The 14,049-nt window shown below is 58.0% G+C and overlaps 2 protein-coding genes across 5 annotated transcripts; both read left to right on the forward strand.

Moving 5' to 3' along the window:
• Window positions 1-323: 323 nt before the first annotated feature.
• On the forward strand, window positions 324-6,170 carry PTMS (parathymosin). The gene is made up of 6 exons (XM_059187461.1): window positions 324-377; window positions 1,182-1,871; window positions 4,871-4,942; window positions 5,162-5,240; window positions 5,383-5,444; window positions 5,615-6,170. The coding sequence occupies exons 1-6, from the start codon at window positions 324-326 to the stop codon at window positions 5,663-5,665; spliced, it is 1,008 nt and encodes a 335-aa protein (XP_059043444.1). The 3' UTR covers window positions 5,666-6,170.
• A 136-nt stretch (window positions 6,171-6,306) lies between these two features.
• On the forward strand, window positions 6,307-13,826 carry LAG3 (lymphocyte activating 3). 4 transcript variants are annotated; one of them, XM_059184645.1, is made up of 9 exons: window positions 6,549-6,655; window positions 7,919-7,998; window positions 8,307-8,457; window positions 8,832-9,118; window positions 9,740-9,997; window positions 10,391-10,666; window positions 12,668-12,910; window positions 13,171-13,298; window positions 13,604-13,826. In XM_059184645.1, exons 2-9 carry the CDS (start codon window positions 7,941-7,943, stop codon window positions 13,766-13,768), a joined length of 1,566 nt encoding a protein of 521 aa, XP_059040628.1. In that variant the 5' UTR covers window positions 6,549-6,655; window positions 7,919-7,940; the 3' UTR covers window positions 13,769-13,826. The 4 variants fall into 4 exon arrangements, with proteins under 4 accessions (XP_059040630.1, XP_059040628.1, XP_059040631.1 ...); XM_059184647.1 differs by lacking the exon at window positions 8,832-9,118 and having other exon boundaries at window positions 6,307-6,655; XM_059184646.1 differs by lacking the exon at window positions 6,549-6,655 and having other exon boundaries at window positions 7,576-7,998; window positions 8,835-9,118.
• The last annotated feature ends 223 nt before the right edge of the window (window positions 13,827-14,049 follow it).

Here is a 14,049-nt window from a genome sequence, read left to right on the forward strand (position 1 = left end):
TCCGGCAAGGAAAAACCTGGGTGGGGCTCCAAGATTTTTGAGGAGATGGAGACTGAGAAACTGATGGGAAGAGTGAGAAAGAGAAATTGGGAGGTGTGTACGCCATAGGACCAAAAGATGGTATATTTAAGCACTCAGATACCAAATGATGATGATAGATCAGTGTCTTTCTTATTAGGAAAATGAAAAGACAATGATAATGATAGACAAATACAGAAGTGCGCACACACCAAGGATATCTTTTTCCAAACCCTAGCCTTCCATTCCATCCACCTTCCTGACCGTTAATACATCCAGCTCCTGAAACCCCCAAGCTTCTCAAAATGATCCAAAGATACCAAGACTGCGGGCCGGGAACTGAGGATGAGTGGAACCAGGTGGGGCCGGAACTCCAGGCCTGAACCCCTTGCAAAGGAGGCCAATACAATCCAGAAAGGCTGGGGAAGATGGCAGCAGAGGAAAGAGAAAAGCAAATTGAAAATGTAAACCAATCAGGACCTGAAGAGAGAAGTTGGGGGAATCACCAAGGGTACAGGGCCAGGTGACAGACTCAGATGAGACAGGAACAGTGTGGTCCGGGACAGGGGGGAAGGGAGATCAGAGATGGAAGGGAAGAAGAAGGGAATGAAAAGCGGGGAAGAGCCTACACAAGTATGAGAGATGTGAGGGATAAATGGTTGTGAGGGAGGGGTCTGGGTCAAGGTGAATGAGCTGGGATGAAGAGAAAAAGACCAAAGACTAGTGAGATGAGATGGGTGAAATCGTAGAGGTCCAACATGGAAGAGAAGGAAGGAGCCTGGAGGGCCTCTGACTCCTCCAGATCTCCAGAAAGATCCAGGAAGGGCGGAACCCAGTAGGGTTCACAAAAGTCAGCCTCCAGCCGGGACAGAGGGTGGACTGCCCTTTTGGCCCTCCCATCCCCTCTTAAGGCCACCCAGAGAAAGGAGATGCAAGACGAGAGGGGGAAACCAGCGTGATGTGGAAGTAGCTCCGCCACCCTCTTCCTCTTCTTTAAGCTTTTGGTTTCTCAAATACCTGCCCGGCCTTTCCATCTGCTTCTCCCACCCCAACCCTTGGCAAAATCTCAGGGTTTCTTTGGAGGTGAGGGGGAGGGTCAGAAGGATTCTGGCCATCCCTCTAGTCCGCCCCCAAAAGACTGACTCTACTTTCGCAGGCAGTAGGTCGGGATTCGGAGAGGTCCCTCCCCGCAGGAACCCCACCCCTTCCCACCTCCTCTCCCCACTCCTTTCTCCAAGACCGTCAGTCTCTCCATTTCCCCCTTCTGGTCCTGTCCTCCCTCCCGCCTCTCGCGCGCTCCCTCCCCTCGCTTTCATCCTCCTATCCCCACCTCGCCAACCTCCGCTTTCATCCCCCTCCCCTCTCCTCTCCTCCCAGCTCCCGCCAGCCCCACCCCTGGGAAGCCCCTCCCGTCGGGCAGCGCCGCCTTTATAAGCGGGTTCCCTGCCCGGGGGCGGCAGCGGCTGGTCGGCGGCAGCTCTGCTGGTGCGGGGGCGGCGAGCCGAGGACCGAGCGATCGCTGCCGGAGCGCGCCGGCCACCGCCCGCACCGCCCTTCCGCCCGCCCTCCGGACGGCCGCAGCCCTGCGGGTCTCCGTTCCAGACCCACCCCCGCCCCACCCCGCGCGCCTCTGCCGCCTCTTCCAGAGACCCAGCTTGCTGAGCGGCCGCCGCTGCCGCTGTCGCCGCCGCCGCCGTCACCGCGCCAGGTTCCGGCCGCGGCCACCCTCCGCCGTCCAGGGCCCCTCCGTCCCGGCCCCGGGACCCCGGCTCCCCGCCAGCCCCGGCCCCGGCCCCGGCCCCGGCATCATGTCGGAGAAGAGCGTGGAGGCAGCGGCCGAGTTGAGCGCCAAGGTACGGGCGGGGACGGCGGCGGCCCGGACCCCGCGCGACCCCCGGGCTCCGCGCGGTCTTGCGCCCCACGCCGTCCCCGACGGCCCCACGCTGCCCCGGCGCCGGGTCCCGGTGGACCCCTCTTCACCCTCCCCCACTCCCCGCTCCCCGGCCCGGCGCTGCCTACCCCGCTTCGCGCGGCTCCCGCCAGCGCCCTCTAGCTTCCTGAGCGCTGCACGCCGCCGCTCCGGCCTCGCTGCTCGGCCGTCGCCCGGCCCCCGTCGCCGTCCCCACCCCTCTCCGGCTCCGGCTCGCGCGTCTCTACCCCGTCCGCTTCCCGTCGGAGCGCGCCGCGGCTCACTTTACTGTGCCCCTCCCCCGCTGCCTCTCTCCGCGCCCCCTTTCCCCGTCTCTCCTTCCAGTCTGACCTCACCTTTCCTCCGCCTAAGCGGTTTGAGATCCTCCAGAGTAAATAGGACTCTCCCGGGAGGCTGCTCTCGGGCCCCTCCCCTCGAGGCCCGACTGCCTCTTGCTTCTCTCCACGGACGGCTAGTCTCTCTGTCTTCTCTCCTTTTCTTCCGTCTGTATCCATTTCTTCCCCCTACTGGCCTTAAGCTCGCTTTTCTCTCCATAGCCCCCTCCAGCCTCCCCCCTCCCCCCCCCAACACAGACAGACTTAAAGAGTCTTGGATTTCTAAAAATCATGAAGGGAGGCGGGAATAGCCTTCGAGAAAACTGAAGCTCAGCGTTGCAAGACATTGCTTCCAGCCGTCCTTGTTCACATCGGCTCCCTTTCCTGGCCCCATCCCTTTGCCCTTGCCTCGCTTCCAGCCTTCCTCTACTTTCCCTAGGGAGCCTGCTGAGTGTCGCTTTGGGAAATTAATTCGGCCAACGTTTGGGGGCTGGGAGCCCGACTTGTATGGGGTTGGGGGGGATCGGGTTGGTTGTTGAGGAGGTCACAGAGGGCTCCTAGAGGCCCTTGAAGTGAAAGGGGGCCACCAGTGGGTTTTAAGGCAGTGGCAGCGAGGGGCTATGTGTGAGAGCTGCTAAGGTGTGCCGTAGGGCCCTCCGGTGGGCTGTGCTGTGGCATGTGACTCCGCTGAGTAGGTGTCTTTGTATGTCTGAAATCCAGCGAGTGTGTGGGACTGCCCGTGTCAGTTACATGTGTGCATGTGGAGACGCGGATGTGCTGGAGCCATGTTGCTGCTTTGTGAGTGCGGAGTGGCTCCCCTGTGCCCTGGTGTGTCTCAGGAGTGTGTGCCAGAATGCCCAGACCCAGGCCATGTGTCTCCGGATCTCATGGGCCCTCCTCTTGTAGCTGCGAGTGTGAATCGGTGTCACCCTGTGTCAGTGTGTGTGCCTGTGTTGAGTAAATGAGGCCAGAGAGCTGGTTAGCACAAGACCTAGGTCACATACTCTCCTGGAAAAGGGATCATGGAAGGACAGTGACCAGAAGGACAGGACAGGGGAGGAGAGGGCCCGGCCCCTTGGACTTTGGTCTCCCGTAGTCTCCCTCCCTCCCTTCCTAGAATTCTCCCTCCCTCCCTCTGTCTGGGCAGCCCAGATGGGAAACTCAGGCCAGGGGAGCATAGACTGACCTGGTGCTGGGGCCCCTGGAGAGAAGCCAACCAGCCAGCCCCTCCCCCCCTCTCCAGGCCCAGGACAGACCCAGGATGCCAGGGAAAGCCCACCAGGTGGTAGAGATGCCCTGTCAACCATGGGGCAAAGAAATGAGGAGGGGGAAGTGGCAGGAAGAAACCGAGCTGCAGTGAGAGGGTCCGGTGTCCTGTTTTCCTCTTAGAGGGAGAAGGGAATTGAGTGTCCCTCCAGGTCAGCCGTTCTGCACCAACCCCTACTGCTGTCCCTGATCCTGGTCCAGAAAGGACACACCCTCCAGGGTGATCTACTCGCACAGAAAACTTCCATTCACATGGAATCAGATACATAGAGTTGTAGGCCAACACCAGATCAGATCACACGGGGACACCCACAGCTGATCAGTGCCTGCCATGGGCAGTTGGGGAGGGTTGGTGGGGGAAGAGGACTGGAATCTAAACTGGAAGACACTGGGTGGTATCCAGAGAGAAGGGACTCAGGAGCATCTCCATCAGTCACAGTATAATGGGACGTTAAATGTGCGCCTGCTGGGCTCCTGGGGGGATGAAGGAGGGAGGGTATCCCAGACAGGTATCTTCTCCATCTTCAGTCTCATCTCAGCCCAGCCCAGCCCAGACACAGACCTTGTCTCTCTTCATCTACCATGTCCAGTACCCTCTCCCTTCCACATTTCCTTTATCAACATTACCCCTGGAAATGGTCACTTCTACCCCTTCACCACACCAGTGCCGGCGTCAGGGGCACAGCATCCCACACCACCTGCCAGATGTAGGGAGGAAGAAACTACTCGAACTGGTTTGAAGTAGGTGTGCGTCTTGCTGGGCTGCTCTCCCTGTTCCCGTGGTGTTTGGCCACAGAGGAGCCTGAGGAGTAGGGGGACACATGGACAGAGAAACAAAGGCATTCAAGGAGGCTGAGGGGGAAGCTGGGAGGGATGCCCAGGAGAGAGGACTCAGGAAAAGGCCCCAGAGGTAGACAAAAGGCAGAGCAAGGCAGCGGGAGGGGCAGGCCAGGGAGGGGGCAGGCCAGGAAGGCGGAGGGCCCTCAAGAGGGGGTGGGGCATCAGGGCTGAGAGCAGATGGAGGGGATTTGCTTTGCTGAGCTGAACTCTTCAGCCTGTGAGATTTTGGAGAACTTGATGGGAGTGAAGAGCCGTTACGTTGGCCATCCATTCCTCTGTTTTCATCACTCTCTCTCCTCCCTTGAGTCTTCGGGCAGGTGTCCGGTCCCAGCCCCCTTGTGGCCTTGAGGACCCTGGGACCTCTGTTTTGCCTCTAAGCTACTGTAGCCAACTCCTTCATTCTCCCAGTCCTCTAAGCTCACTGCAGCAGGAGAACGGGGCGAGAGGGACGGGCTGCAGCTCATTTGTGGTGAGAGGAAGGTGACCTCTTTCTCTCTTGCAGGACCTGAAGGAGAAGAAAGAGAAGGTGGAGGAGAAAGCCAGCCGAAAAGAGCGAAAGAAAGAAGTGGTGGAGGTGCCGAGGGGTTGGAGGGGTCGGAGGGGTTGGGGGAAGATTCTTGGGGCTCCCCTCCACTTCCCTGGGGTTGAGGGACGCTGGGTCCTGCCTTGGCTATGGCCCCTCCCAACCCTTCCTGCCCCACCCTTGGCCCTTCCAGACGCCCCTGCCCTTGGTGGTGGTGGAGGCACCTGGCAGCCTGACGCTGCTCCCTCTCCCCTCTCTCTGTCCTCACAGGAGGAGGAGAACGGAGCCGAGGAGGAAGAAGAAGAAACTGCTGAGGACGGAGAGGAGGAGGATGAAGGGGAAGAAGAAGGTGGGGAGGGGCAGGGGAGGCTGGGCTCAAAGGAACTGAGTCAGGGTGGGTTTGAAGACCTGAAGCAGGGCTGAGGGCAACCACAGGGGGTCTGTGCCGGAGCTTCCTGCCCTTCCCCAATGACCCGTTTCTGGCTCCTCAGATGAGGAAGAAGAAGAAGATGACGACGAAGGGCCCGCGCTGAAGAGAGCAGCTGAAGAGGAGGTTTGGGCTGGGTTGTGGGGCCTGAGGGGCTGTCAGGGATGCTGCAGGGGCTGGGAGCCCTTTGGACTTGGACCTGGATCCCTGTGGTGCGTGGGGTGGGGCTGGAGCAGGGCAGGGACTGGGGGAGGTCCCGCTCCCATTTTGCAGCTACCCCAACTCTCCTTCCACAGGATGAAGCGGATCCCAAGCGGCAGAAGACAGAAAATGGGGCGTCGGCCTGAGCCCCCTGCCAATGGGCTGGGGGTGGGAGGCCCCTCAGGGCCTGGAGGTGGGGGTGGGAACAGACAAGTGCAGCCACTCTCCACCTGGCTCCTGGCTCTGGACCCTGCACCAGAGCTGCCACCCTCTTTGTCCCCAGCCTTTCTCATGTCCGCCTCTCCAGACACTGCCCCTTCTATCCTCACTCTGCCATTGTTCCACCTCTTGACCTGCTCCATCTGAGCTCCCCAGCTGGTCCCAATTGCTCTTCTTCCTGTCCTTGCTCTCTTCCTCCCTTCCCCCACCCCTCCTCCAGTAGCCTCTCCTTCCTCACCTCTGCATCCCAGCCTCATGTCCTGTCCATCCCTACCCTGCCTGATCCCTGGGTTTCCCTCAGATCCCCTTCTCTCAGACAGCGCCAGGCCGGGGTGGGGCCAGGGTTGGGGCCGAGCCCCACAGCTGCCCCCCTCCTCTCCCCTCCCCTTTTTGTATAATTTAATAAAGAAACGGTCGCGCTTCTGTTTTTAACCTGTCTCCTGCTTTCCCGGGACAGGGAGGAGGGGGGTGGCAGATGGCACATTCCATCAGGACCCTTCTATAAAAAAGCAGCCAAGCCCTGCTACCAGCAACCACTCAAGACAAGATCAGTGTTCCAGGGTTGGACGCGGAGCTCACAGCTTCTTTGAGAACTAACTTCTTTCTTGGTTTTGGATTCTTGGGGATGCTCCTCCCCAGCAGAGCATACACACTTCCCTGCTAGCCCATACCAGGTCTAGACACTGCTGAGCCCAGTGGAAAGCTACCAGCTCTCTTGTGCTGAACCAGGCAAAGAAGCAGCCTCAGAAACAGGAAGTCCCGCCCCTGAAGTGGGAGAGGGATGAGAGGCCTGGGTCTCCGCCTCCTGGGACCTGGAGAGAGAGTTGTCTGGCATCAAACCTGTCCTCCACCAGGCAGGGAGGAAGTGAGCACTCGGTTGGGCAGGGGAGAAGTCCAGGGCCTCCTGTGGTTCCCAGGTGTGGTACAAGGTCTTCCGCACTCCTCTGGCTGGGTGGGGTGGGGAGCAAGAGTTCCCCTCTGTCAGTCAGACTTCCTTCTCTAGTTCTGTCTCCGTTTTTCTTGAGTTTGGTCTCTGTTCGAGAATTTCTCCCTATCTCCCTTGCCTTGTTAGTTAAAACCTATGGATCGGGAAAAGCTGCTGAGCACATAGGGGTCTTGAACTGGAGGAGTGTGTGTGGGTGTGACACACATTGACCCCACCATTCTTCAAGAGGACACGTATAACTCACCCAGAATCTGGACTACAGACACCTTTTGGTTTCATACTCTAACTGACCTTGGTCAATTAATCTTTGAGCCTGCCTCAGTTTCTTCATCTGTACAATGGGGGATACATTTCATGAGTTACTGTTTGTAAAGTATCCAATACAGTCTCTCCACCCCATATCTTTACTAGTATATATAGTGAAGGCTCATTATAATGTAGCTTTTCTTTTCCAGGGTCTTGGGGTGCCCCTTCCCACACCTGCCATCTTTAGGTCTGCTTTATTCCCAAAGAGACATGGGATGGGTGGGGAGGCTGAGTGAAAGTCCTGGAAGGTTAAGGGAATGAGGGAGAAGAGGAGTACCAAGAAAAGGGTTTGCCAAGAAGAAAGTGTTAATGTTGGGACTGGAGTATCAGCTTAGAGTTGGGCAAGCAGGTAGTCCAGGAAGAAATGGTTTGGAGAGAACACAGAAGGCCCAGGGTAGGAATAATAGTCAGATGGGTGGGGGAGGGGGAGGGTTCGGCGGGGACACCCAGGACCGAGGAAATAAACAAGGGGAGCGCCACCACAGAAGTGGAGGGTAATGCTGCTGGGAATCAACCCCCTCAGACTTTCCACTGCGAAGCGAAACTGTGAGCCTTGGGGTGTGTGTGGGGGGGGCGACGGGGAGGGGAAGTGGGGAAGGTGGAGGGAAGGCAGAAGGACAGGGGCAAGGGCCCTGGGGCAGCAGAACTGCCTCCCAGCTCAAGACAGCCACCTGCCTCCGCTCTACTCTCTGCCACTGCCCTGCCCATTTGCAGGGAACCTCCCCTCCCCCCACCCCAACTCCTGCTGCCTGATCTGGCCAGCTTGCCTCTAGATTCCAGCCTCCAGTCATTGGCTCTTCCCTCTATCTCTAGGTCTCTGTCCTTGTCCCTCTTCTAGATTCCCTTCCTCCACCCCAAATCTTTGCAGAACTCTCTTTTGTCCATCTGTCCCTCCCTTCTTTCTGACCTCTTCCCTTTGGGGGCTCAGCGTGGCCCAGGCCCAAGGGGAGATGTGGGAGGCTCGGTTCCTGGTTCTGCTGCTTCTGCAACTCCGGTGGGTGGCTCCAGGTAAGATGGGGCTGACCCTCTGGGAGGGCTACCCTTCAGATCCACGGGTGGGGAGGGGGTGGTCAGTAGGGATGTCTGGACCTCAGAGATGCCAAGGTCCTTAGCTTGGGTGGATTCTTCTAATGCCTTGCTTGGGGCAGTCCTTCTGCCCCCAAAGCCTCTCTTTAGTCTTCCCATTGGGTGGGGAAGGGACAGAAACCCAAGGTCTTCCTCAGCCCTGTGTCTCCTTCAGGTAACTGAGGCTTCTTCTCTACTCCTAAGTCTTTTGGCTCATGGCCCCTCCCCTTGGCCTCTTTTTTCCTCCCCAGTGGAGGCTCCAGGGTCTAGGACAGAGGTCCCAGTGGTGGTGTGGGCCCAGGAGGGGGCTCCCGCTCAGCTCCCCTGCAGGCCCACAATCCCTCCCCAGGATGTCAGCCTTCTGCGAACCGCAGGGGTCACTTGGCACCATCTACCAGACAGGTAGGCATCCCTAACTCGGGCAACAGGATCCCCCAAATCCAACAGCATTGGCATCCCTACTCATAACCCCAGGCCCAGTCTAGCCATCGGTCTCCTCCTCTGAGCTGTCAGTCTATCTGAAGCCACTGGCTCAGCTCCCCCCCACCCCGCCCGCCCCGCTGCCTTTCCTGGGAAAGACTGCTCCCCTCACACCTGCATCCCTTCCACACCTGCCTCTCCAGAGAGTGGGTGGCGCTGGCCCAACCCGAGGGGAGACGGGCATGGGGACGGTTAGCGGGCAAAAGATCTCCTTTTGGGTGGCTTTCCTCCTCCTCGAAGTGGCGCAGGCTTCTTCGCCCTCGAATTTCTCAGCCCCGTCCCTCTCTCCCGCCAAGCAGCCCTCCAGCTCCCGCGCCCAGCCTGCGCCCCGCCGCGCCCTCCGCCCGGGGCTCAGGGCCTCGCCGCTACGTGGTGCTGATGCTTGCGCCCGGAGGCCTGCGCAGCGGGAGGCCGCCCCTGCAGCCCCGCGTGCGGCTGGAAGAGCGCGGCCTCCAGCGCGGGGACTTCTCGCTGTGGCTGCGCCCGGCCCGACGCGCCGACGCCGGGGACTACCGCGCGGCGGTGCACCTCCGGGACCGCTCCCTTGCCTGCAGCCTCCGTCTGCGCGTGGGCCAGGCCTCCAGTAGGTGGGGGCGGGCCGCGGGGAGCGGGGCTGGCGGGGCTGAGGCCGGGCGCCGCCGTCCCCGTCGCCCCGGAGGCAGGAAGGGCCGGGGGTAGGGGCTGTGCTTCCCAGGAGGTGCCCGGGGCCCCGGCTGAGAGTCCCCAGTAGGGGAGCGGGAGGGGGTGAGGAACAGAGTGGAAGGGGGTCCCCCCAGGAGAGCACGTGTGTGGGGAGAGGACCCTACGGAGAGACTGTCTCACCCTGGAGCTCCCCTCCCCCACCCACACTGGGAGTGCCAGGTGGAGGAGGGGAGGCACCCCTGGGTTGGGGGGAGAGTGCAGGGCTGGAGTGACTCATTTCAGACATCTGTAGCTCAGGGGGTGGGCTTAGTGGGGATCCTCAGGCAAAGTCTGCAGAAAGGGAAGGGGGGGGCAGGGGTGTAGGGGGGAGGGGAAGGAGGCAGGAGGTCCCAGAGCATCCATTTTAAATATCTCCAGGTACCAGGCACTGGACTGAAGTGGGCTGGGGGGACGGGGAAGGCGGCTTTGCAGGATGGTGGTGGGAGGAGGGTTGCCTTTTGTCTTCTAGGAGAAGACCGGTGTTTGCAGTAGGGCTAATCAAACCTCCTTTATCCCTGAGCAGTGACTGCCAGCCCCCCAGGGTCCCTCAGGATCTCCGACTGGGTCATTTTGAACTGCTCCTTCAGCCGCCCGGACCTGCCAGCCTCTGTGCACTGGTTCCGGGGCAGAGTCCCTGTTCGGGAGTCCCCCCATCACCACTTAGCTGGAAGCTTCCTCTTCCTGCCCCAAGTCAGCCCCTCAGACTCTGGGCTGTGGGGCTGCATCCTCACCTACAGAGATGGCTTCAATGTCTCCCTCACGCACAACCTCACGGTTCTGGGTAACTTCTTCGGGCTGCCTTCACCCTTGGCCACAACCCCTCCCTGCCCGCCATCACCTCACCCTTACTTCTGGGTCCCCAGACCAGGTCTCCAGCAGCTAGCTAGGGCCCACCGTGAATGCTCTGGGCCTCACTTTTACTTCGCTTTGCAACATTTCAGCTGCCTTCCCCACTCCTGACTTTTCCCTGGGTCATCCAGCCTCACTGGCAGCCTTTGGTCTCCTGCTGGCCCACGTGGGGGACTCTGAGCATCCTCAGTTCACCCACATTACTCTGCTCCCTTGGGCTCTTCAGAGCCAGACCCCTTCCTTTGCTCTTCTGCCTCACTTCCCTGCTCCAGCCTCTCTGTACCTCCCCTCTCTGCCTCAACTTTAGCTTCTCCTTCTTTCCCAGGTCTGGAGCCCTCAGGGCCTCTGACCTTATACGCTGGAGCTGGTTCCAGGGTGGACCTACCCTGCCACCTGCCCCCTGGTGTGGGGACCCAGTCTTCTCTCACCGCCAAGTGGAGCCCTCCAGGGGGAGGCCCTGACCTCCTGGTGGCTGGAGACAATGGCAACTTTACCCTCCAACTGGAGGCTGTGAGCCAGGCCCAGGCAGGGGCCTACACCTGCCACATCCATCTGCAGGGACAGCAGCTCAGTGCTACGGTCACTCTGGCAGTCATCACAGGTCAGTCACAAGTGGGAAAGGAACTCCCATCACAGGAGAGCCGGGACAGGAAGGCCAGGCCTTGGCTGGGCCAAGACGGGGCAGATCCGCTTCCTGATGCTAGGCCAGTGGGCACAAGTCGCAGAGGCAACCCTGGTGGCCTCCTCCTTTCTCGCCCCCACATAAAGAACTGAAACTGAAAATCTCCCCTGAGTCACTAGGTGAACATTCCACTCTCCTCTAAGGGACTCCCCTGCTGTGAATTGGGAGGAGGGTCTGAGAAGTTAGAAGGAGAGGTGGCAAAAGTTTGAATGGTTCAAAAGAGGGGGACTCTATCTCTAGAATCCTCCTCTACTTGGGGACCAATGCTTTGGTTCAAATTGCAGGAAGTGGTTTGGATTTGGGAGGAGTTAATAAATCCAGTCCCTTGGTCAGCAAATATTTACAGAGCAAGGGCTTTTTTTTTTTCCTTTCTTTTTTTTTTTTTTTTTTTTTTTTTTTTAAGAGAGTATAACGTAAACACAGGAAAAAAAAAAACAAAACAACAAAACCCAAAAACTTAGAAAGTATGTGTTGATGGATTAGTAACTATGAGCCACGACAGCTGGGCTGTATGTTGTGTTCACCTGTGGTCACTGAACCGTAACATCTCATAGTAGGTGCTCAGTAATGTACATTAGGGGTGTCTGAGGGCCTCAGGTCATGATCCAGGGTCCTAGGATGGAGCCTGACATTGGGCTCCCTGCTTGGCTCCCTGCTTCTCCCTCTTTTACTCCCTCTGCTTGTATTCCCTCTCTCGCTGTGTCCCACTCTGTCAAATAAATAAAATCTTTAAAAAAAAAAAAAAAGGTACATTGGTTCAGCAAATCAGTGAATATGCTAATAGGTCTTACATCTCCTTAGGGCCAATGCTGACTTTCCAGGAGGGCTCTGCTTATATGGCATACCCACAGCCCAGCCTCACTCCAAGCCCCATCCTTTCCTCACACCATGTGTCCTCTTGCTGACTTAGCCTTTCTCTCAGTAACTGCATCCCACTCCCCCTGAAACTGGCCTCCTGTTTCCTCCACATCCAATCAGCCCACAAAGCCTCCCAATTTTCTCCATCCAAGGTCTTCTTGAGGGTCAGCTGTTTTGTGTTACTTGAACAGCTTCTCTGCACCACAGCTCACCGGAAGAGATTGTTGCCCCTGTTTTGTTTTGTTTTGTTTTTTTAAGATTTTATTTATTTGTTTGACAGAGAGAAAGATCACAAGTAGGCAGAGAGGCAGGCAGAGAAAGAGGGGGAAGCAGGCTCCCTGCTGAGCAGAGAGCCCGATGTGAGGCTCCATCCCAGGACCCTGAGGCGAAGGCAGCAGCTTAACCCACTGAGCCACCCAGGCGCCCCGCCCCTGTTTTATAGAGAAGGGATTTTGCTTAAGTCACACGGCCAGCAAGTGCCAGCCTTGGGGCCTGAGGTCTGGTGTCTGTGTCACCAAACCCTCAGGTTCCTCCACCGCTATGCTCAGCTCCCTGCCCTCTCTCTTCTTACTCTACAGCTTTGAGATGCTCTGTGTGTAGATGTGCAGGTCAGTTCACTGTTCTCTGAACATTCAGAAAAGAGGGCACAGTTCATTCAGGGGGCATCAATGTGAGCCTAGTCATGAAAGAAAAAAAAAAAGTATAAGGTGTGTGTAGGGGAACCAACACACCTGACAGATCTTGAGGCTTCTGAGCATTTGAGTAGAAAGTTGTGTAAGAGAATCCAAGATGGTATTTGTTATGTAATCCTTCCAGGCCAGCTTGAGTTTGAATAGTCCCCGAAGGCAGTAAAGAGCCTGGACAGCTTTTGAACTGCAGAGTGATCTGCCCAGAGCTTTGTCTTGATAAGATTAATTTGGCCCTGACCCCCGATCTCCTCCCCTCAACCTCACCCAATCAGAGCCCAGGTGAGAGCCAGGCGATAGGGACTGGGAAGTTGAGTCTATGGTTTCAAGTAAGGGGGTCGGGCCCCCAAAGATCTCTTCCTTCTGATATTCTCAGTGACTCCCAAATCCTTCGGGTTATCTGGCAAGCTGAGAAAACTGCTTTGTGAGGTGACCCCGGCTTCGGGACGAGAGCGCTTTGTGTGGAGCCCCCCAGATAAGCAGTCTTGGAGAGGTTCCTCGGGACCCTGGCTGGAGATACAGGAAGCCAGACTCCTTTCCCAGCCCTGGCAGTGCCGGGTGTACCAGGGAGAGAGGCTTCTTGGGACAGCAGTGCACCTCTCTGAGCCGGCTAGCCCAGGTCTGAGACCCCACAATGCCGCGGCACCTGCTCCAGGCCAGTCCTCTTGATCCCACTTTCCAGACCCCTCCCCGCCCACCCGCATTCCACATCTTTTCTTTCTAACCTCCAGCTCTTGTTCAGGCCCCAACCCCCTTCCGCCATTCATTAGCTCATGATCCTGGATAAATCCCCAAACTCCGGGCCTTGATGTCTGCCTCTGTAACATGAGAGGTGGCAAGATATCCTTTGACCCTGTGCCTAATGTACTTCTTCTCTAGGTGCCCAGCGCTCTGGGAGGGTCCCAGGTGCCCCCAAAACAGGTCATCTCCCTCTCTTTCTCATCCTTGGTATTCTCTCTCTGCTTTTGATGACTGGAGCCTTTGGCTTTCACCTTTGGAGAAGACAGGTGAGTCACCTGAGGGGACACCCCTCAGGTCCCGCCAGCCACTGGCCTCCCCTCTCTTCAGTTTTCTGAGTGGCACCCCTTCCTCAGGGAAGATGATCAAGGTGGACTCCTCATCCTGCCTTCAGAGCACCCCCCCCCCCTTCCTAAGCCTCTCCAGGGACTGGAGGACCCAAGGGAGGCTTGAAGGGACTGAGAAAAGGGATAGGGAAGGGCAGGAGGCTGGGAAAGAACAGACACATTCGGCATCTTCCTTATTCTCTTTCCCTTCATCCTTCTCCCCACCGGCCCTCCACGGATTCCCACAGTGGCTTCAGAGAAGATTCTCTGCCTTGGAGCATGGGACTCACCCACCTCAGGCTCAGAGCAAGCTAGGGGAGCTGGAGCAAGAGCCGGAGCTGGAGCTGGAGCCTGAGCCCGAGCTGGAGCCGGAGCCGGAACCGGAGTTGGAGCTGGAGCCAGAGAAACTCTGACCTGGAAGCCCACAGATCCGCACAACTAGGTCCAAAATAAACTCCCCATCAGCAGCAAGCCCGAGTCTGACTCCTTCTTGTCCAGGGAAGGTTCTTGTCTCTGCCCAGCCTCTGGGGGCTCCCTTCTCCCACCTCAGCCTTCCGACCTACTTTCCCCAGCCAATCTCTCTTATCTTCCTCTTTTCTGTTCCTGGCCTCTACGTGATTCTTTCTGCCTTGGTCTTTTCTCTTGCTCTCTCTCTCTTTCTCCTGGTAGTCGTTTTTCTGAAGCTCCGAAAAAG

This window comes from Mustela lutreola, chromosome 8, assembly GCF_030435805.1.
Source record: "Mustela lutreola isolate mMusLut2 chromosome 8, mMusLut2.pri, whole genome shotgun sequence".
In the NCBI taxonomy this organism is placed as follows: Eukaryota; Metazoa; Chordata; class Mammalia; order Carnivora; family Mustelidae; genus Mustela; species Mustela lutreola.